Source organism: Rana temporaria, chromosome 9 (genome assembly GCF_905171775.1).
Source record: "Rana temporaria chromosome 9, aRanTem1.1, whole genome shotgun sequence".
NCBI lineage: Eukaryota > Metazoa > Chordata > Amphibia > Anura > Ranidae > Rana > Rana temporaria.
In genome coordinates, this window is record NC_053497.1 from 146,778,367 (window position 1) to 146,802,317 (window position 23,951).

Consider the following 23,951-nt stretch of genomic DNA (forward strand, 5'->3'; position numbering starts at 1 on the left):
AGAGGCAGCAGCAGGGAGATAAGCACACACCACAGCTAAACAGTAAGGCTCGGTTTCCACTTTTGCGACTTGAGACTGCAATGTCGCATGACAAGTCTTACCCCATGATCTCCAATGAGTACCGTTCATATCTGTCCGACTTCAAGTTGCAGCGAGTTCAAAATAGTCCCTGCACTACTTAGGTCCCACTTTGATGCGACTTGAGTTCCAGGACCTCAAGAATACACAGGCATTGCTTCAAGTCGCATCAAAATCGCGGCAAAAATTTGCCGTAAAATCTCTGCAAAAAATTACCGCAAAATCGCGTGACTTTGGGGGTTGCAATAGTGGAAACAGAGCCTAAAGAGAGAGAGGTAGGACAGGGTCCAGATTACATTGAAAGACAGAAATCACCCTGAGAAGAAAGGAGGCTTGAACCCTCAGAACCACCTTGTCCCTAGGAAGAACTAGGAATTACTCCTTACAAGAGGAGGCTGCTGATTTTGAGATCTATCTTACTGATACTGTAATAGCCACGAGAAAAGCCACCTTACAAGTAAGATCAGCCAAAGGAATATTTAGAATTGGCTTATACGAAGACTTCTGAAGAGCTGACAAGAATAGATTAAGATCCTGCGAGGACACTATGGATCAAATGGGGTGTTGCTTTCCCTGAGAAAAGGGTCTTAAGGAGTGAATGGCCATCAGTCTCTGAAAGAGAATAGCCAAGCAGGATAAATTCCATGGCATAACATCAGTAGAGAGGTCATCCTTTGCCTGAGGAAATTTCCAAAAAACGAACAAATGCTGGAAATGGGAGGGATTATACTGGCTTTCCCACAATACTGGTGTCCAATCAGCTGTAGGTGGCTGCAGATAACCCCATGGTTAACACTTAAAGGAATCTGTGTCCTGACCTGTACGATTAAGAAATATTGCGCCATACCTGTGGGTCATTTGTGTCACCTTGAAGCTTATCTGAAAAACTACCATACAGTTATTAAGACAGGGTCGCCAACTCAGAAACCCGTCTAACAGATGTAATGGCCATTAGAAAGGCAACTTTCTGGGAAAGTGTCAGGAGAGGAATCTCTCTGATGTTCTCAAAGGGAGGTTCCTGAAGTGTCGAGGTAGTGGTGGTCGAACCGGAGGAGCCACATGTCGAACCCCTTGAACAAAAGTGCCCACTAGTGAGTGAGTCGCCAAGGGTCGTTAAAAGAAAACAGCCAAGGCTGAAATCTGCCCCTTGCCTAAGGCAAGTTTTTGATCCACGCCACGCTGCAAAAACAGCAGGATCCTAGAAACTGAATATACCTTCCACGTGCCATGGTAAATCTTCTGAGAAGAAGACTGCCGTGCCCTCAACAGCCACGCCGTTAAAGCCAGCGACTGTAAAGCAGGATGAAGAATGGGACCTTGTGACAGAAGGTCTTCTCGCAAGGGCAGTCGCCAAGGAGCATCCGCCACTAGTCTTACCAGGTCGGTGTACCAGGGACGCCAAGGCCAATCTGGGGCAATTGGGATCATCGGGGGACCACTTCTGTCTTCCGCTCTGTGAAGCAAACAAGGAAGCAGTTTCAGCGGGGGAAAGGCATAAATCAGCCTAGAAGCGTGGGGCTTCTAATGCATCAGTCGTGTACGCCCAAGGATCTCTTGACCTGGCCACAAACCTCAACACCTTTTGATTAAGTCGAGAAGCCAGGAGATCTACGTCTGGCTCGCTCCATCTCAGGCAAAGGAGGTGAAATACATCCGGGTGTATTGACCATTCTCCTTGTTCCAGCATCTGGGGACTGAGGTAGTCCACTTGCCAGTCTTCTACCCCCGGAATGTATACGGCCAATACAGCCTTTACACTCCTCTCTGCCCACCGCAAGATGTGAGCGAGCTCTGAAGCTGCCGCCGCGCTTCTTATTCCTCCTTGATGGTTGAAATACGCCACCACCATGGCATTGTCCGACTGGATCCTGATCGGATGCCCCTGTAGCCTCTGTGACTATGAGGAGAGGCACTGCCTGATCGCCCTGAGTTCCAGAACATTGATCGGCAGGCGAGATTCTTCCTGTGTCCAGCGACCCTGTGTCGACTGAACACCCCAAACTCCGCCCCAACCGGTCAGGCTGGCGTCCGTCGTGATCACCGTCCAGTGAAAGGGAAAGAGTGACTTTCCGGACTGAAGAGCCGGAGATCTCAACCACCAGACCAGAGAAGCCATGACCTGTTGGCTCACCCAGATTTGACAATCCAGGGACAACGGGGATCTGTCCGATTTGGACAGAATCTCCTTCTGCAAAGCTCGAGTGTGGAATTGAGCATACAGTACCGCCTCGAAGGAGGCTACCATTAGACCCAAGACTCGCATGCAAAATCTGAGCGACAACCATTTGCAGGATGCCAACAGCTGCACCACAGTTCGAAGAGTCTGCAACTTTTCCAAAGGGAGAAAAACCCTCACCTTTGAGGAGTCTAGAATCACACCCAGATATTCTAGGTGCTGAGTCGGTACCAGCACCGACTTCTGGAAGTTTAGTACCCAGCCAGTCTGACTGGCAATCGCCACATCCTCCTCTAATTCTGAGCTTGAAGAAGATCATCCAAGTATAAACATATACCTTCATATGTTGTTCCTATGTGATGAGCTTCTAAAAACATTGTCAGAGCCATTGCAAGCACAGGCAAGTGATTACCTCATCACAAACACAGTGATGTCAGGGATGTCTTAATAGCATCATGGGCCCCTTGGCAAAGTAATGCTCTGGGGCCCCTACAAAGATGACAGTGCAGGTAAACAGACATTAAGTAGGTAGGAGGCAGACTGCCTCCCCTTTACATCTATCACTTTCAGTGCCATCATGGGGCCCCCAATTTCGGGGGAGCGTGGGCTAAAGGACCAGCTGCTTTTGGGAAAGTGCAGGGGCCCCCCCATGCAGCTGGGGCCCCTGGGCAGTGCCCAGGCGTGTCCTCTCATTAAGACAGCCCTGAGTGATGTCATCACTAAGCCAGTAGCGTCAAATACAAGGCAAAAAGCACATGAGTTCAAAAGGAATCATTAAAACAAATGAGGCAATTTAGAGCCTTAGCATAATTAATATTTCAGTGGGTCGTTGGGAATAAAAGTAAAATGTCATGGTTACCTCTTTGTGGTGTAATCAACCTTTTTTTTGTGGTGGTGCCTCAAGCTGCCATTATCTATTTGTCTGGGTTACAAAAAAGATGTGGCTGCTATGAAACTCAACATAGCAAATTTTATGTCCCTACACCAATGGAGACATGTTAAGATTCAACTTCCTCCTGTAATGCAAACTATAAAAGGTACTCTACCAATAGCTGGAACAGTGGCTTAGAGGGAGGGAATGGAAAATATGAGAAAATAAAAAAGTAAGTTCCAAGTTACATGTGTGCAAAGTTTCATCATCACAGAACTTGAACACAAAACCCCTAAAGGGATTTGTGACAGGAAATGTCACCATGATGTCACTGATGGTCTAGGAGTGAATAATGAACCTCATTCTATATACAAGATACAGGAGAATACAGGAGAAAGGCAAAAAGTATTGAGAACCTGACAATCTGAGTAGCTGAAACAGAAATAATATCAATATGACCTTGAAAGGTACTTCCATAATAGAAGTCTGCAATACAGGGCATTATTCTTTGTTAAAGGGTAATTTCACCTTCACAGAAAATATGTAAGGTGAACTTACACTGGACCCTCTCCCCCTCATCCCCCTCCTACTGTACCTGAAGCCGCTAGGAGACATCGGGTTGCCGCTTCGGTCCGGGGACCAGTGTAAGTTACCCTTACAGATTTTCTGTAAAGGTGAACTTACACTTTAAAGTAATTACAGCCTAAACACTTTATTTTAGATAGAGTGGGGAAGCAGTAAATCCCTGTCAGGTTCTGTTGCTGTTTGGGATGCTGTTAGAGAGATTTCCCCTTACCTTTTCCCCAGATGGGAAGAGAAGGAAAATTTCCAACAATAGCACAGACAGAAGTTAAAGCAGTATTAAACTCTAAACCAAAAATGTATTGCAGCTTACCAATCCTTAGATTTTGTGGCTGCATTCGTTTTCTTTGGCTTCTTTTCACCTCTGTTTTACCTGGTGATCTGACCAGTAACACACCTTGGCCTGGATTCACGTAGAGCGGCGCATCTTTATGCGGGCGTAGCGCATCTCATATGCGCTACGCCGACGTAAAGTAGAGAGGCAAGAACAGTATTCACAAAGCACTCGCTCCCAACGTTGCGCCGGCGTAGCGTAAATTCCTAGGCGTAAGCCCGCCTAATTCAAAGTAGGTGGACGGTGGGCGTGATCCATTTAAATGAACCGTGACCCCATGCAAATGATGGGCCGAACGAACGGCGCATGCGCCGTCCCGTGGACGCTTCTCAGTACGCATGCAAGATACGTCGAATCACTGAACGTAACCTACGCCCAGCCCTATTCACGTACTACTACGTAAACGACGTAAAATGCGACGGCTGTTCCCTGGTCCATACCTTAACATGACTTACCCCTGCTTTATGATTCTTACCTTTACGCCACACGAATTACTTACGTAAACCGCGTATATGAATGCGCCGGGCGCAAGTACGTTCGGGAATCGGCGTATCTCCCTCATTTGCATATTCGAATCGTAAATCAATGGAAGCGCCCCTTGCGGCCAGTGTAAATATGCGCCGACGATACGACGGCGTAGGAAACTTACGTCGGTCGGATGAAGCCTAATTTCAGGCGTATCTATTTCTATGGGCACGGCGCATAGTTACGAAGGTGCACATTTACACTTACGCGGCGTATCTCGAGATACGCCGCGTAAGTGCTACGTGAATCCAGGCCCTTCTGTATTAGAGTGCCTCCACTCTGGATGAGGGAACAAAGGGGGCAGATTTGGTCATCAGTCCCAGGTGGAGGGGAGTGTTGGATGTACTAGTAGAATTAAATACACTAACAAGTTGAAGCCAAATGCCAGCTAATTATTTATAAGCAGTTACAGCTTACTTTTGGTATAAAGGTTTTTCCAAAATAAATAAAACCTGACCATTGTAATCACCCGTGTAACTGCAAGAGAGCTTGTTCTTTTGTAAAACAACAGACTTATGCCACATACACACGATTGGGTTTTTGCCCGGCCAAATCACATCGGAATTTCATCGGGAAAAAATAGAACATGTTCTATATCTAAACTCCGATGGAATTCATCGTAATTCCCGATTAAAAAAACTCAGATGGGGCTGTACACGATCGGAAAATCCGATTGAAAAAGTCCATCGGAAATTCCGATCGTGTGTACGGGGCATAAGTGGTTGACTCACCAGATGAAAATATAAGAAAGCATAAAAAAAGAAAATAAATGCTGCCATCACATCTAAGAATTGTTATGCTGCAATATAATAAATGTTTGCTTTTGGGTTTTGTACTGCTTTAAAATTATTTTTAAAGGTAAGTGGGGGGGGGGGGGGGGCTGAATTACAAATCCAACTCAAATTTTTTCCTCATGCCAAAGTTTGTTCGCATTATACCATCCCATCAGATCAGATCCAGGTGACAGAACGAGGACCAAGTGATCAGACTGGACTCTAAAGTTACCCCTAGAGGGAGCTGCCTGCCAAGGGATTCTCATTTCAAATCTTGCTGGGAACAATTTCCATGCTCATCCATTACACTGGGCTTGGCGAGACTTGGGAGGGAGATGTAACTTTTGAAAGCAAAAGCTGCAGCCACTGCCATATATCAGAAGGGAAGGTACAGGAAAGGTATATAGAATAGAGAAGATGCAGTATAAAATGAGTCATTAATGAAAGGAGGATGCAATGAGGAAAGCAAATGGGTGAGGCGGCATGGATACTGTGACACACAATGCGCCAACATGCATAGAAATGATCATGACATCTTGTGATATGAAAAATGCTCCCCGCTTTATATACCAAACAGAATTTAAGATCTGAGAAACATTGTCACAGTTTAACTGGCTTTAGGAAACCACAGATATAAATATTACACATTTCTGACGTTTTTATACAGTGAAATTGTACCTATTAACATTACCCAGAGAGACCTGATGGCTAAACTGATAAACAGTACACATAGTAAATTTAATTGTGGCCATTGATGAAGCAATTGACAAGGCATCTGCCACTTGTGGAAGTGATTCTTCTATGAATGAGCATTAGGGTCAACACCACTTTAAGTAGCATTTTGATGTCCTCCATCCATCACTCATCTCGTTTGTACACACATGATGCTTTCTTGTGTTGTTTACTAAGAGTCTATAGAAGCAGGAGGGAGAAAATGACCACGGGGAAAGGCAAGATCTTTTAACAGAACTAATGGCAGTAGGAAGGAGAATGGGTCTACATGGCAAACCCTACATGGCAAACCCATCTCTTGTCATCAATAATAGGTGTTATAATGCTCTCACATAATAAGATCAGCCCTTCAGCTGGAGCCATGGAAGATTACTCAAGCAGTAGGACAACCTGCGGAAGATCTTTTTTCTACTAACGTAATCATATCATACCTCCTGTACTCAGCCCCGGGGAGGGTTCTTTACTGTCCAGCTCTAAACACTAAAACATATTTTTGTAAATTACCATTCATATTATTAAGAGATAATTATGACTAACAATTTGGAATTTGTTCTAATTCCTTTCTGTAGCACCATTGAAGGACACTGCAGGAAACCCTACACTTGTTACAGGGCAGAAGCAGTCATTTTGTGCATAAATATTTGTAAGCAATCAGTTCACTAGGATCCACTTGTAGTGCAGAGTGGATTTCCCCTTAGTCAATCAATCCCATTGTTCTGAAGAAAAAGACAGAGAGACTGCCCTGGTGGGAGAGGTAGACACTGCCCTGGTTGGGAGGATTAAGAAGCTGCTCTGGAGAGAGAGGACAGAGAGACTGCCCTGGAAAAAAAGGATGGAGAGACTGCCCTGGAGAGAGAAATACACCTCCCTGGTTAGAAGAATAGAAAGACTACACTAAAGAGGAGGATGGAAAGACTGCCCTGGGGAGAGGGACTGCTCTGTAAAAATAAGAAGCAGCCTGCCATGGATAAAGCAAAAAGAAAAAAAAACAAATGTCCTGAATTAAGAGAGAGAGGGAAAACATAAAGATATGTCCCTGAGAGAAAACTAGCCCTGGAAAGAAATAGACTGCCCTGGGAGAAGACAGAAGGGGTAATTTACTGAAGCTGGAACACACATAATCTAGAGCAGCTGAGCATGGCACCCAGTCAACTTCTATCATAGCTTGTTCAGTTAAAGTGGTTGTAAAGAGAAGTGACTGGCCTTCGGTGATACACGGTGAAACAAATCCTCTTACGTAAGTTGTACCTGTCTATCTGCAGTCTTCTCTACATACGTTCAAAGTGCTGAATAAGCTTGTCCGAAAGTTCAGTAAAAAGGGAGCGGAGAGCTGAAGTTACACTCTGCAGAGCTCAGTGAGGAGAGCTCTGTGAGCTGATTGGAGGGAAGAGACCCACCCTTCACACAAGAACAGAGCCGAGGCTGCCAATCTGCTGGAGTTCCCTCCCCTGTCACCATGTTTCATTTGGTGTCAGGAAAACTTGTCAGAAGTGACTCCTGATGATAGCAGAGGAACGAAGAGATATGAAATATGAACAAAGCATATGAGGTTTACAACCACTTTAAGTTTGAAAATGATTGGTTGCCTTGCACAGCTTTCCAATTCTGTCTACTTTTCTTAGTAAATTTCATTCTGAGATTGCTCTTCAAGAGAGAGAGACATGCAGACTGTACTGAAGAGAGAGAGAGAGAAAAAAGAAACTTCCACATAACTCATCACTCATGTTGGGGTCCTGACCTAATCAAATAGTAGCAATGGTGGAGCCAGACATCTCTAATTCAGAAATGTTGGACAACACATCACTGATACATTCCAGAATGGGAGTGTTGTGTAGTCTTGTACCTTTTTATAAACAGTCTAAAAAGCAGCATTGTCACAAAATATATGGGCATGCAGTAGCAATGCCATTTTTTGTACATGCCCAGTTGTATGCTGTTACAGGTGTCTGTTGAAGGTTCCCACAATTCAAGGCAGACCATTGATGATTCATCATGGGAGGAAGCTTGTTGATATACCTGCTTCTGGGATAATGTCTTTCCTGGATCCTAGTAAACTGACGTCGCATGTTTGTACATAATGCTGCAAGCAGTTTACATTAAATTTTATCTATAACTGCCACGGTTTCAAAAGCGTGTGAATGATGTAAGAAGTCTTTTCATACAGGGTTAGCTGTGTATTTTGAACGGAATGGTACGTTAATATAATGGTGTTCGACAATTCACATTTGGTAAAATGTGAGGACTGCAAGCAAAGAAATAGGAATTTAACTTGGGTGAACCATTCCTACCTGCTTTCATCATGGGACTACAGTAAGTGGCCACCTTCACGATTTCCTTTAATAAACAAAGGAAGCTTAATCATTAAAAAACGTGAGTCTGACACAACTATTGATTAAAGGGTCAGCCCGACCAAAAGTGATACTACAGTTTTGGGTAGATGCTGTCAAGTTGAAATGCCCACTAGCTACTAACAACCAAAGATTGACAAATTAAATGTAGATTTTAGAAGCCAGTTAATTCAATTTATAAGCCTGTATATCTATTATTCTAGAAGTTTGCCTTACATTATACAGAAAAGTCTCCAAAAAGTTAGATGCCCAACCCTGCTTACAACTAGGGAAACATTTTATGACCCAGCATAAACCAAGATAAACTGTGGATCATACATATTTGTTGAAGGTAAGATTCAGCCAATCCACCCTCCAGCTTCTGGTCACCATTTTTGAGACCCCTATAGCTCCAAATCCTCGCCCTTCACTATACTACTCCTTTCTAAATATGGAATTAGTCCAAATATGGGCAGTTGTATAACAAAGGATACAGGGCAGCCATAAGAATAGGCACCATGCAAGTCCAAATAAGGGCAGTTTTGTCAGTAAGGATGCAGGGCAGCCATAATGCTAGCACCAAGCAAGGCCAATTATGGGTGGTTGTGTCACTAAGGATGCACAGCAGCAATAAGGGCTGACACCATGCAGGGCCAATTATGGGTGGTTGTGTCACTAAGGATGCACAGCAGCAATAAGGGCTGACACCATGCAGGGCCAATTATGGGTGGTTATGTCACTAAGGATGTAGGGCTGACACAATGCAAGGCCAATTATGGGTGGTTATGTCACTAAGGATGTAGGGCAGCCATAAGGTGCAGGCACCATGCCATCTTATTAAACAAAGGGTACTGATTGGTTAATTCATCTGGTGACCAGAGATCCTGAGTGAGAAGCAAAGTTCCCCCAATAAGGAGCAAGGGCTCTTCAACTGGTAAAAAATAACTTGTGTGTTTTTTTTTAGAAGTTTACTTCCCCTTGCTAAAGCTTGGCCCTCTGAGGTGAATTTGGGCCCCTGCAAAGTGAGGTGGTCTTCTAAGCAGAAGAAAAGGGACTCCATTGTGTATGGAGCTTTTTCATAGTCCTTGAAAATTCAATTAGGTAATCAGATTCAGCCGTGTTCATCAGTTTTGGATGGTCTGACCCTTTAACTGTATACTCTTCTATTAGGAAAGTCTGAAAGCATGCACTGTCTGAAATAAGAAATGTGGAACAAAGACATTCTGAAAGTGTTAAATGCTTCCATAGTAGAGTCCACAGTCCTGTCAGATAGGACAGCATCAGGACCGTAAGTGTGATTCTCTGTACTATGAGAACCTAAGCTCTGCTTTCTTAGAGAGCGACAAGCCTTCTATTTAAACCAATCCCATACTATGAAAGCATTTAACACACTTAACCTGGGCCTTGCGGAAGTGTAGAGTTAAAAGGGAATCACAGCAGTTAATATGGTTAAAGGGCCACTAAACCTAAAACAAAAGTTGCCTTTTGTAAACAAGATATTGAACATATTGGAGATTCCATGCCTTTTCAGAATTTCAGATATTTCTGCCTGAAATATCATAATTGTATGTGTGCAGCCATATCAGGCTGTGAGCGGCTGAGAAGATGCTGACTGCAGTGTCCTCCAATAGGAATGCTGGATAGGAAGTCAGCTGTTTTATGTAAAATCATACAGCTTCAATTGGTTAGTTAATAAAACTTTTATATAAACCAACACATGTTTTAGATTTAGTGACATATTATTGATAAATTAGTGATGTATCCATGACCAGGCCCAGAAAATAGTAATTTTATGTACTACTGTATTTTCAGTTTAATTACAATTTAAATGCCAGAAGACTATTGAGCCCTAAACTCTTCTTTAACACCTAGTCATGGGTCCTAAAATCTGGATCTGAACAAACCATTTTTTCTAAGTGTGATAAAAATGAAGGTCTTAGTACTTGGGTTCATCCCATCCATCACATTTTAGACAGACTTACCTAGGGACACCAGGAGGGGCACGGTTAGGTCTTGAAGGAATCTGAGGGGGAGGACCGAATGGATCAGGGGAAGCCCCAGGCCTTGAGGGGACTGGTGGTGCACTACCAAGTGTGGTGCCAGGTGGTGGTGGTCCTGGAGCTGGTCCTCGAGAGCCAGGTCTGGCTGGGGGAACAGCAGGTGCTCTCCTCTGTGGGGTAGGACTACACGTGGGAGACCTAAAGTAGAACAAGCAATATCAGTTTAAGTGGTAGTAGATGGGATAAGCTTAGTAATGGTTAAATACATACTTTTTACTGAGGAAGATATTGAGACTATCATTGTTGACCCATTTCTAAAAAATGCTGGTTGCCTGGCTGCCATGATTCAATAACATTAATGTTTTCTGAGCCAATGATCAGACATGCACAGAGATCAGGGAAGTGGAATCAAAACGCCTGATCTGCATACTTGTTCTGGGTATATAAACTATTGATGCAACATGACAGCCAGGCAACTGGCCTTTTCACAAGGTTTTTTACTTCCTCAGTACAGGTTTTTCTTAAATTTGGTGGGACACTGTAGGGATGGGTAGCAAAGAGAAGACTGGATGGTGTCTACAGTTTAAGTAAGAACTCTAGACGAAACCTAAAGCTTAAAGTGGAAATCCGGTCAAAACCTAACTAAGCCCAATTCTCAGGGTGGTCCGGTCATGTGATCTCCCCAGCAGCCAGCTTCAGATGAGAGGGGGGAGCAGCAGCAATGGCTGCAGAGCCTGGGCTGTAATGTCCCCCATAGACTTACTATGGGGCATCCTTGGTTAGCTGTTCCTCCTCTCTCCTAAAGCTGGTGCTGGAAGCCAATTATGTAACTGGCCAAAAGCACCCTGAGACTAGGTATGTATAAATATCTTTCCTTTACATGGTAGTCAGTATAGGGGCTTAACATTTGGGTGGGAACAGGTTTAAGCTTAGTGAGATTTTGACCGGACTTATGCCGCATACACACAACCGTTTTTTCCTGTCATGCAAAAAAACAAAGTTTTTCTCGACGTGATTCCTCTCAAGCCTGCCTTGCATACACATGTTCATGAAAAAAACGCTGGAGCAAAGCGCAGTGACGTACAACACGTATGATGGCACTATAAAGGGGACGTTCCATTCAAATGGCGCCACCCTTTGGGCTGCTTTTGCTGATCCTCGTGTTAATAAAAGTTTGGTGAGAGACGATTCGCGGTTTTCAGCCTCGTGCTTTTCAGTCCGTTACAGCATGACGCATGTGCTATCTCCATTACGAACGCTAGTTTTACCAGAACGAGCGCTCCCGTCTCATACTTGATTCTGAGCATGCACGTTTTTTTTTTCCCCTGGGAAAAGCATACACACGAGCGGTTTTCGCGACGAGAAAAAGAACGACAGGAAAAACGAAGAGAAAAAATAGAGCAGGTTCTAATTTTTTTGCGGGCAATTTTCTCGTCGAGAAAACTGCTATGCAGCATACACACGACCGGTTTTCACGACCAAAAAAATGGCAGTTTTCTCGTCTATAGTTACCCCTGCTAATATGAGGCGTACTCAATGTTAAGTATGGCCGTCGTTCCCGCCTCGCATTTTAAATTTTTTAAGTCGTTCGCGAATAGGGATTTGCGTAGAATGACGTCACCGTCTTAAACATTGGCTTGTTCCGGTTTTATTTCGAGCATGCGCACTGGGATACCCCCACGGACGGCGCATGCGCCTCTCTAAAAAAACGTTGTTTACGTCGGGTCACGACGTATTTACATAAAACACGCCCCCATTACATCCATTTGAAGTTACGGCGGCATAGTGTATCTTAGATACGCTACGCCCGGCGGTAATATGCGCCGCTGTACGTGGATCTGCCCCACAACATCTACCCTTGCAATGGGCCTTCCCTCCACCCAGCATTCAAGGGTTTATGGGCCTCCCCTTTTGTTTCCCCCTTTGAAAAAAGGGGAAACATGTTTACTGGTATCTAATTTTAATTTCTGCAAGTTGTCGTGTAAGAAAAAAAGAATGTTCCAAAAAATAAAGTTGAGCTGTAGCAGGAAGTAAATTCCACCCATCCTTGGTGGGTTTCAAACCACATTCCAGCCACTGCACACAGCGCAACTTCCTCCAACAGTAAACCTCTCCTCTATCAACAATTTATAACAAATAAAAGAGCAGATAATTTACATTTTACAGGAACAGGAAGGATAAAGAACCTGATGTTATGTAAGTTTATTGGTAAATTTTATCTTGATAGTTGTCCCTTAAATGCATTTGATCCATCGATTAGCTGTCACAAAACTGACAATAGTGTCTCTGGGAAAATGCACTCTGACAGATACCAACCATTATAGTTAGACGCTAGGCCAGGCATGCCATGATACAGGGATCTGCACAAGAGACCCAATAGTTGAATATGCAGTACCTACTATAGTGAAATTTATTTACCAAATGTTGTTGCTAGCCCGCAAAGATTCCACAGTAAATGGTGATGGTGGTCAATTTTAATTTGAAGCCCTTTAGGTAATATGTGTTGTGACACTTGCCGTTAGTTCTTGACTTTCCAGGTTATTTTCTGTCTGCTTACCTCCGTCCTGTTGCTACGTTCTGCACCTGTAGCCAAGAATCATCCACAGGCGGAGGCATAGGGGTGCTGGTTGTTGTTACGTTGATATCTCCAATAATACTTAAGGCTTCTTTCAGAGCATGATACATGCGCAGCATCTCATCCCTGTGCTGTGCCTGTTCTGGTGATTCCTCCATCAAAGTATTCTGATCACCACATGAGTACAAATTGGCTAGAAGCTCAGAATGGATAAAATCCTTTGTCTAAAAACAACAACATAAATGAAAATAAATAATGAATAGTGCCACTTTCTTGTTTCTACTTGTAGAGAATTTGGGTAGGCCTCAGCAGATGTTACATACGGTAGCTGTTGCCTACCCAAAATGAAGAAATTGGAAGAGATTGCCATTTACTTTTGTGCATACTTCTTTGGAGGTGAAAAGATCTTGGACAAAAAGAGGGGTAAGGGAGATCTGTGCTTCCTTCATTTTCTCAATGTATTAAAGTTGTGGGTAGCTTGCAAGAGTGGAGTCAAGTCATGCCTTCTAGAGAATTAGACTTTGCCTACTTCGTGAAGGAAAACAAAAGGAAGACTAGCCTATGGGAGAGTGATTGTAAGCTCTAACGAGCAGGGCCCTCTGATCCCTCCTGTATTGAATTGTATTGTGACTGTACTGTCTTCCCTGATGTAAAGCGCTGCGCAAACTGTTGGCGCTATATAAATCCTGTATAATAATAATCAGGACTGGGAGTTATTTTCCCACTTACCGCTATAATATGTAGTGCTGCTGACCCTAAGTACTGTGTACTTGCCTATTCAGAAATCATGGGTATTTTATAGCTCCCTGCTTCTTGTTCAGGCCTGTGATAATTTGTCAGTGTGTTTCGCAGAGAGGAAACTTTCAGCACAAACTTCCTTTGGTGTCTCTGAGATGCCACATGAATGAATACCAGGAGCCACAAAGGAAGCTATAAGATGTGAAAGGTGTCTCAGAAAACCCTATGGGGGAAATTTATTAAAGCTGCTGCGCCACTCTTCTGGCATTATTCCCTCTTGTTAATATATTGCGCTAACTTCATGAAACATTTGCATCACTTTTGGATCCTACAGCGACAGATTTTGCAAAAGTGCAATCTAAAAGTGGCGCAACATGAACCAAATTCAAATACAAGACAGGCACATAAATTTGACGCATTCTTCACCACTTTTTAGAATGCACACTTTCACAAAATCTACCTTCTCCAGTCTAAGAATCGCAGTCTTTTAGGAACACCCACCTTTCACCATGCTGACTGATCACTGTGGCACCATGGCACACTTTGCATGATTTACCTTCTTCAATCTGCAGAAAGGGCTACTTGGTTGAAATATTCCACAGGCCAAAGGTTTGCAGTCCTACCTTGAGTGTGACAATGATGTTCTGCAGTGCTAAGTGACAGCTGAGCTTGCCAAACCAAACCCGTTAAACCCTCTAGAACTGCAATGGTAGCAACTAAACTGTATGGAAGTATACAGGATTACAGTTGAAGTTACCATTATTACCACTTCCCAAAGAACAACATTTACCACTGCTACTATCTTACTGAACAACATCAAACGTATTGCTGATGTACAGGCAAGCTTTATGGTTTTTAAAAATAAAACACATTTTGTATATTTTGCAATGCATATACAGTGAGGGCAAAAAGTATTTGCTCTCCTGATGATTTTGTACGTTTGCCCACTGACAAAAAAATTATCAGGCTATAATTTTAATGTTAGGTTTATTTTAAAAGTAAGAAACAGGGGCCTGCTCCCATGTTTCTCTCCTTCTCTCATGTTTCTCTCCTTCTCTTTTCTCTTGTTTGTTATCTAGATGGCCCAGGAGAATTAAGAGTATATGCTGCAGTATAGATTTATTTTTGTATTTAAGTATATGTTAGAGGATAGATCCATTCATGTACCTATATGTATTTTTTATGTATTTATGTGTATTTTGAGAATGTTTTGTATTTTTATGAATGACTTGCAAATTGTTTTGTAAGATTTTTATTTGTAAAAACGTAAACTATTTAAAAACAAAAACCATAAGAAACAGAATAACAAAAACATCAAGAAAAACACATTTAAAAAAAGTTTATTTTCATTTTATTGAGTGAAATAAGTATTTGATCCCCTATCAATCAGAATATTTCTGGCTCCCAGGTGTCTTCTATATAGGTAACAAGCTGAGATTAGAAGCACTCTCTTAAAGTAAGTGCTCCTACTCTCAGCTTGTTACCTGTATAAAAGACGCCTGTCCACTGAAGCAATCAATCAGATTCCAATCCCTTCACCATGACCAAGACCAAGGACGTCAGGGACAAGATTGCAGACCTACACAAGGCTAGAATGGGCTACAAAACCATCGCCAAGCAGCTTGGTGAGAGGGTGACAACAGTTGGTGTGCTTATTCCACAAATGGAAGACACACAAAATAACTGTCAATCTCCCTCGGTCTGGGGCTCCATACAAGATCTCACCTCATGGAGTTTCAATGATCATGAGAACTAGGGTTGTCACGATACCGATACTAGTATCGGTACCGATTCCGAGTATTTGCGGGAGTACTTGCACTCCCGCAAATACCCCCGATACCGAAAAAGAATACTTGCACCCCCCGCCGCCGCCGCCGTATCCCGCCGCCGTTACGCCGCATCCCCGCTACCGCCGACTGGGTAATAGGGGCGGGGAACATTACAGCTTTCATTTGAATAGCTGTAATGATTCACGCCGCGCTGCGTATAGACACTCCCCCTTGCTCGGGTGAACTGTCCAATCCCGAGCAAGGGGGAGTGTCTATACGCGGCGCGAATCATTACAGCTATTCAAATGAAAGCTGTAATGTTCCCCGCGTGTATTAACCAGTCGGCGGCAGCGGGATGCAGGTAAGGGGGACATGGCTGTATATGGGGGGGAGACATGGCTGCATATGGGGGACATGGCTGGATATGGGGGGGGGGAACATGGCTGGATATGGGGGGGGGACATGGCTGGATATGGGGGGGGACATGGCTGGATATGGGGGGGGGGACATGGCTGGATATGGGGGGGGGACATGGCTGCATATGGGGGGGGGACATGGCTGCATATGGGGGGGACATGGCTGCATATGGGGGGGACATGGCTGCATATGGGGGGGACATGGATGCATCTGTGGGGGGACATGGCTGCATTTGGGGACACATTTAAAAAAAAGTATCGGTATTCGGTATCGGCGAGTACTTGAAAAAAAGTATCGGTACTTGTACTCAGTCCTAAAAAAGTGGTATCAGGACAACCCTAATGAGAACGGTGAGGAATCTGCCCAGAACTACATGGGAGAATCTTGTCAATGATCTCAAGGCAGCTGGGACCATAGTCACCAAGAAAACAATTAGTAACACACTACGCATAAAGGACTGAAATCCTGCAGTGCCCACAAGGTCCCCCTGCTCAGGAAAGCACATGTACAGGCCCGTCTGAAGTTTGCCAATAAACATCTGAATGAATTTAGAGGAGAACTGGGTGAAAGTGTTGTGGTCAGATGAGACCAAAATCTAGCTTTTTGGCATCAACTCAACTTGCTGTGTTTGGAGGAGGAATGCTGCCTATGACCCCAAAAACACAATCCCCCACCATCAAACATGGAGGTGGAAACATTATGCTTAGGGGTGTTTTTCTTCTAAGGGGACAGGACAACTTCACTGCATCAAAGGGATGATGGACGGGGCAATGTACCGTCAAATGTTGTGTGAGAACCTCCTTCCCTCAGCCAGGGCATTGAAAATGGGTCATGGATGGGTATTCCACCATGGAAATTACCCAAAACGCATGGCAAAGGCAACAAAGGAATGGCTCAAGAAAAAGTACGTTAAGGTCCTGGACTCCAGACCTTAATCCCAGAGAAAATTTGTGAAGGGAGCTGAAGTTTCCAGTTACCATTAGCCTCGAAACCTTAATGACTTGGAGAGGATCTTTAAAGAGGAGTGGGACAAAATCCCTCCTGAGATGTGTGCAAACCTGGTGACCATCTACAAGAAACATCTGGCCTCTGATTGCCAAAAAGGGTTTTGCCCCAAAGTACTAAGTAATGTTTTGCGAAGGGGCCAAATACTTATTTCACTCATTAAAATGCAAATCAATTTAGAACTTTTTTTAAATGCTTTTTTTCTGGATTTTTTTTTGTTATTCTCTCTCTCACTGTTAAAATAAACCAACCATTAAAATTATAGACTGATAATTATTTTGTCAGTGGGCAAACATACAAAATCAGCAGTGGATCAAATACTTTTTTCCCTCACTGTACAATTCCCCATGTTCTATATCGGGGATATGCAATTAGCGGACCTCCAGCTGTTGCAGAACTACAAATCCCATGAGGCATAGCAAGGCTCTGACAGCCACGAGCATGACACCCAGAGGCAAAGGCATGATGGGATTTGTAGTTTTGCAACATCTGGAGGTCCGCTAATTGCATATCCCTGTTCTATATCTTTGAAAACATAGTACAGAAAAATTCCAATTGATCTGCCAGAAATCCAGTGAACTTTCTGTAATGACCTGACAATGCTTTCCCCTGCTGCACCTAACTCCAAAGCATTGTTGTCTGCCCTGCTTTCTGGACTTTTTAGAACACCTCCCCCTATGTTATAGAGATGGAGACTGGACGGTCTTCTGTAGTCTGTAAGAGAAAAACTCAGACAGGCCTAACAATGCTGCTTGGTATTTCAGGGCAGCAGGGGTAAAGTTGCCAATGTACTACTGGAAGTTAGGAGACCACTGAATTTGTGGCAGGATTAGAAAGTATTTATCTGTACTTGTAGCTTTTTTTAAAAGAGAAGTATGACTTTCTAAAAAAACAACAGCATTTATACCCAACTAAGTGTATTTCTGTCCCCTGCTGACTCTGTAGTAAGAACTGAGGGATCAAACACCACTGATTGCTCAGTTCTCCCCCTCCGCTCTGAGCAGAGAGCCAGTCAGCAGCTCTCTGCTCTTTCCCTAGTGCTCACTGGAGTGCTGGGTTGTGGAGGGGGCGGGGGCTGGCTCAGGCTCTTGATCACTGAGAGGCTAAGCCAGGTGCCGATCCAGGCCTGGACTGGCTCTGTGACATTAGCTGGACAGCCGGATTCAGCCCACTGTTGGCTGAAAATGGGTCATAGGGGTGCAGAATAAACTGCACTCCTGTGATCCACTGGAGAAGTATAACTAAAAAACAAAAACATTGGCTATACTTCATCTTTAAAGAAAACAAAACAAGGGAAAATGTGTATGTATTGCAGAGATTAACTGAATGGATTCCTTTATATATTTTACATACCCCAAAGACACTATATGTATACTTACATTGTTGATCATAAGATGCATTATGGTTTTAGGCATCAAGTCCCGAATGGTCTTATTGACTATAGCCATGTAGGAATCCACAAGATTACGGATAGTTTCCACCTGCCTTTCCAACTGAGGGTCCATTGAATGCATAAAGCTGTCAGATCCATTCTCCTCCGACTCACTAGACTGCAAAGCCAAGAGAAACAAAAAAGAAGATATACAATGCTTAAGATGGAGTTTGGCAGAGTCCTACATGACGGCGTCCATGGCATAGTCTGTTACTGACACTGAACTGAAACAGCCAGGCAACCAGTGAGCCAGAAGGAATCTTCCACATTGTTGGGTGATTATCTTTTAAAGTCTTGGCAGTTTGGAAGACTTTCGTACCCTGTAAGTTTCATCTGCTTGTAATAAGTAAGATCTTGAGTGGACATTTAGTTTAAAGTGGAAAATTAGCCAAAATCAGTTTGGATAAAGATGGGGGAAGCACTGGAATCTTTGTCAAGGTTTAACTGCTTTGTCCCTAATGGGGAGATTTACTTCCTGTTACTTCCTGTCCCAATGAGAGTGACTTAAAGGGTAGGTTCACCTTTACAGAAAAATCTGTGAGGTGAACTTACACTGCACCCTCTCCTCATCCCCCCTGCTGACCTGGAGTCCAGAGTTCACCTGCTAGGAGACACTTAGTATAGTCGCCTTACTGGTCCGGGGCTTAGAAATCCCCTTGGCTTAATCTCCTAAACCTACCTCGTAAGGGGGAGCATTCTAATTGGTCGATGCCGTCACATGAGCAGCGCCGACCAATCAGAACCCACATAGCCCAAGCTGTCACCGCAGGCGAAGAGGAGAGAAAGTCAATGGAATTTCAAATCCCCGAACCTGTAAAGTGGCGATACTATCTGTCAGAAGGGGAGATCGCCAGCTTCAGGTACTGCGGAACCAGGTGCGATGGAAAGGGCGAACTTACACTTTAAAGTGTAATTCCAGGATCGATCTAAACTTAAACCTGCTCCCATCCCTTCCTAACTCCTAGAAGGAAGATTATACTTATACTTGCCAGTTCTCAGAGCGCTCTGGTATGGTCACGTGATATACTCAGTGGTCAGCTTTGGGGAAGAGGAAAGAGCGGGGACAATGTCCGGAATGTCTGGGTGGTGATGTCATCTATAGGCTTACTATGGGGCATTCATTGCTGGCCTACCCTCCTTTGTCCCCTGCTGGGAGTCGATCACATGACCAGACCAGAGCTCTCTCAGAATAGGCAAGTATAAATTGTCTTCTTTCTACAGGGTAGATAGTATAGGAGTTAGGAGGGGGTGGGAGCATGAAGCTTAGTTAGATCAGTTCTGAAATTTTTTCATTGGATTCTATGCAGAGCTTCAACAAATTTGCACCCTCCAGTTTTAGTAAATCAACCCCACAGAATTCAATGAACGCTTGTTTTAGGCTGGGTTTCCCTGCATCCAATTTGCATGACAGGAGAGTGTGGCCAGCTCTCAATGGAGCTCTGGGGCGGCCACAGTCCACATTTAAAAAGAGCCCTGTGCGTCTTTAGCTACAATTCAGGTGCGAATTCAGGCAAAAATTCGAACCTGATTCGCACCTGAATCGGTGAACAGGGACGCACTGGACCCCATGCTGTAAACCGCGGCCGCAGCATATGTGAACCCAACCTTAAAGGTCTTTTGCTGATTTTTAAGAATATGTTAATGCTTTACTGTCCATTGTCTGGGCACATGTCCTCTTTAAGACTGAAACATGAACCCTAGAAGGAAATATGAATCCAAAAGAGGGACAATGGGGAAGATTGATCTCCCAGGTCCTACCTGTGCTGTTTCACTTCACTATTTCATGTCAGGCATGCAAAATAAAAAGAATGTTAATGGAGAGAGTTTGGGAGAGAGTCAGAACCAGGAGGGAAAAGGGGGAGAGACCCCAAATTAAAAGTTCTGACCAGACTCGGAGACAGACTAAACTGAGGATATAAAAAAAAATGATGAGGGAAGACAGTAGCCACCCCTTAAAACATCCATCCGGGGCCACTCATGGGAGAAGAAGAAAGGAAAGTGAGGTTGTTAAAGAAGCAGGAAGGAGTATCAGAACTCCTCTGGAGCCGACTGCACCACTTACTTTATCCTTGTCCTTTGAGGCCAGATTGAGCCACAACACAATAAAATAAAACACACAAAAAGGGGACAAAATAGAAAAACACCAAAATTAGTGGTTAGGGAGAAATCCCTGACTCTTGTTTTTATAAAATGATGACACAGGAAATGTGAGAAAAAGTGTGAAGACTAGCGAGAAATGGCCAATGGCTTAAAATATTAGGCTACTGCAAAATGGCATCTCAAGGAAGGTAACTATGAGATGGCAATCTGGGAGCAAATGCAGTCATCATCTCATTAGCAATCATGACCAGCATGTATTATATATTCTCTTATAGTCCCAGGCCAATTTCATTACTACCCAATGTATGATGGCATAAGAGAAATGGTCTGCTTTTTCTTCTAACCTTTAATATCTAAATACACTATATTGTCAAAAGTTTGTGGACATCAGACCATCACACTTATATGAGTTTGCTTAATAATAATATGGAACTGATCATCTCTGCCCTTTGCAGCTTATGTACACTATATAGACACCTGGCCATCGCACTTATGAGTGTGTTGGACATTCCCAAACCATAAGCATGAATATGGAGTTGCTGCCCCTTCCTGGTTTTAAACAGCTTCCACTCTTCTGGGAAGGTTTTCTGCATGGGTTCAGGATGTGTCTGTGGGAATATGTTCAGGCAAAAGAGCATTTTTAGGTCAGGTACTAATGTTAAACAAGGGAATTGGCATGCCAGTCTATCCATTGGCATTCAGTAGGGTTGTGGTCAGGTCTTTGTGCAGGCCACTCCACCTCCTCCACACCAAATGCATCAAACTTTGTCTTCATGGAACTCACTTTGTGCACAGGGGCATAGTCATACTGCAACAAAAAAGGCCCTTCCCCAAACTGTTATGCCCCGTACACAGGGGCTAAATGTCAGGAGACAACAGCCATTGCAAAAAAAATGGCCGACATTTGGCCCATGCTGGAAAATCAGCAGCCGATGGACTCCCGATCAACGTTTTCAGCCAATGGCAGGGAGCACTGATAGGAGTGTACTGGCGGGGGAATGTCCTCCTGTCAGAACACAACAGCTCAGCAGGGGAGGTCGCTGAACTAACCTTGCATGGTTAGTACAGTGGCTCCGACTGGAGCTGTCAGTTTTTATTTGTGCAACCCAGCGGTTGTACTGTAGTGTGTACCTGGCTTTACCACAATTGTGGAAGGTACAATTGTCTAAAATGTATTTGCATGCTGTAGCAATAGCAGTGCCCTTAACTGGAAACACCTTAATTCAGTAATTTCAAGGGGTATCCACATACATGTGGGAACATAGTAGGTGTGATGGTCAGGTGTCCGCAAACCTTTGGTCATATATTGTGTGAGGCATTATTGTTTAAAAATAGACTTGCTATTTACTTTTAATTTATGCAGCATAGAGGGACGTTTTAGCTGTCTCCATATGATCTGTTTCACAGTGGAGTAGTTCTAATATTACTGTTTTTTGGGGTGGTTTTTAAGTTAGGTTCTCTTTAGAGGAATATAAGGTTGGAACCGAGTTTGGAGAGTATTTTTCAAATGACAGATTAAAGTCATGTAGCTATAGTGCAACCCTTTACTCCTCATTAATGTGTGCTCTTTATCATAAAAAGTTTCTTGATCTCCAACTTGAATGGCTCCTTGCTCTGTTGTCAAGAGACACCTCACATAACCTCATACTTATTGTCGTTTAAAATCAATTAGTATTTTAGCAAAAACCAGTGCAATTTTTTTTGTTAGTGGTCAGTCTAAAAATAGCAATCAATTATTTAGCATGCAGTAGATAAAACGGCTTTGTGCAAAAAAAAAAAAAAAAATTGGAAAAGCGAAAACATAATTTTCCAGTTGTATATTTTGGTAGTGAGAATATTAATGATTTGTGTGGGTTCTTAATTACAAAAAAAGATATAAATAATTGGTATTTGGATAAGAATACGGTTCTTGTAACTCCAAGAGGTCAATAAATAAGCAGCAAGCGTTGAGGCAAAAGCATAAGTGCATAAACAAATGACCAGTAACAAAATGGACCAGTAACCAACCATTCAGGGACACAGACAAATAACATATTGTGCCATGTCTTCTTGGATTGTCTGATATTCAGTACTATAATTTAATTAAAAGGGGTTGTAAAGGAAAAAAAGTTTTTTCATAATAAGCATCCTTTACCTGCAGACATTCCTCTTTTCACTTCCTCATTGTTCATTTTTGCTCAGAAGTTGCTCTATTTCTTCTCTGTTCTGTTCACTTCCTGCTTGTCTGATTGTTACTCACCACCGTGAAGGGGGGCTTTACTGCGGTGGTCAGTGACGTGCTCATCCCCTCCTGGGAACTACATCTGTGCGGCAGGACGCTCTCTACGTGTTAGAGACTTCAAGGAGGTGTGAATTACTGGACGTGCCGCAATGCATACTGGGAAATGTAGTTCTTACATGAACGAGCGCCGCAAACCAGGAAGTGAATGAGAGAACAGAAACTAGAACGCTGGAGGTATGGAGCTATAGATGAATGAATTTAATAGGTATTTACTCGTTTTTTAACAGAATCATAACACTATTCTGTCTGTCTACCTTGCAGACATAAATTTTAGACAAATTTTTGTTTTCCTTTACAACTCCTTTAACAGGGCTGGATTAACTGTTCAGTACAGTAGGCTTCTGCATATAGGCCGCAGAGGTAAATACACACAATGTCACAATGTTCTAGACCAGGGTAGGCCCAGTAAATTAAAAATATGTTCTTTGAAAAAAGAATGTTATTAGTTCCATAGGCCCCAGTGATGGAAATTAATTAAAGTGACCCTGTCACTATACAAATATATGCAACAAATCTTTTCCCGTAAAAAAAAAAAAAAAAAAAAAAAAATGGAAATATATACCTCTGCCTGATGCTGCAAAATGATCTCCCAATGTTCACTGGAAAACTGGCTTTTCCAGACGTGTAAATCTCCAGGATTCCTGCAGCTCTCAGTGGTTTCTCCTTCTGACCTTCATATCTTTATTGTATCCTTTATTTGGAGGAGGGTAGAGGAAGGAACCACTGTGACCTGCAGGGGACAGAGGAGAGTGACACTGTCGGAGGTATGGGTTTCCCAGCATACTTAGGGGGATGATTTTACAGCATCAAGTTCAGCAGGGCAAGAATGGAAAAGGTAAGTACCGTATATATCAGTGTATAAGTGTCATTTTTACCAACGGGGGGTGGGAATGGGGTGGTCCGCCCTGGGTGTCACACATTGGGGGGGGGGGGGGGGGGGGGGGTGTGTCAGGCCACACTGCCTCTCCTGGCCCTGGAACAGCGTTGCCAGCATAGTCTAAAGTTAGGAACAAATCATGCAAGACCCTTCTCATACACTGCTCCTCATGTGTCAGTGTCATTGTAAAATTATGCCTCTAAATACCTCATTAGTTCCGTCCTTTCCAGCCGCTCTTCTACTCTTGCTCCTTCTCCAAGTGTAACTTTAGATTGGAAGAGTAGAGCGGTCACGTGACCATCCATAAAACATCAGTAGGAAGCAGTCATGTGACCAGGTCAAAGAAAGAATGGCACTAA

General features: G+C 43.4%; 1 protein-coding gene across 17 annotated transcripts in view; it reads right to left on the minus strand.

Annotated features, from left to right (window-relative positions):
* DNM1 (dynamin 1) overlaps positions 1 to 23,951 on the minus strand; it is a 226,670-nt gene that overhangs the window by 21,062 nt on the left and 181,657 nt on the right. For 13 of the 17 annotated variants that reach the window (XM_040324788.1, XM_040324782.1, XM_040324796.1 and 10 more), the window contains 4 exons: positions 20,397 to 20,408; positions 18,282 to 18,452; positions 12,956 to 13,197; positions 10,381 to 10,596 (listed from right to left, as the gene is read on the minus strand). In XM_040324788.1, the coding sequence (XP_040180722.1) occupies positions 10,381 to 10,596; positions 12,956 to 13,197; positions 18,282 to 18,452; positions 20,397 to 20,408 (641 nt within the window). Of the gene's footprint in view, positions 1 to 8,359; positions 8,406 to 10,380; positions 10,597 to 12,955; positions 13,198 to 18,281; positions 18,453 to 20,396; positions 20,409 to 23,951 lie in introns of all 17 variants that reach the window. The other 4 variants (XM_040324793.1, XM_040324795.1, XM_040324794.1 and 1 more) reach the window with 2 other exon arrangements.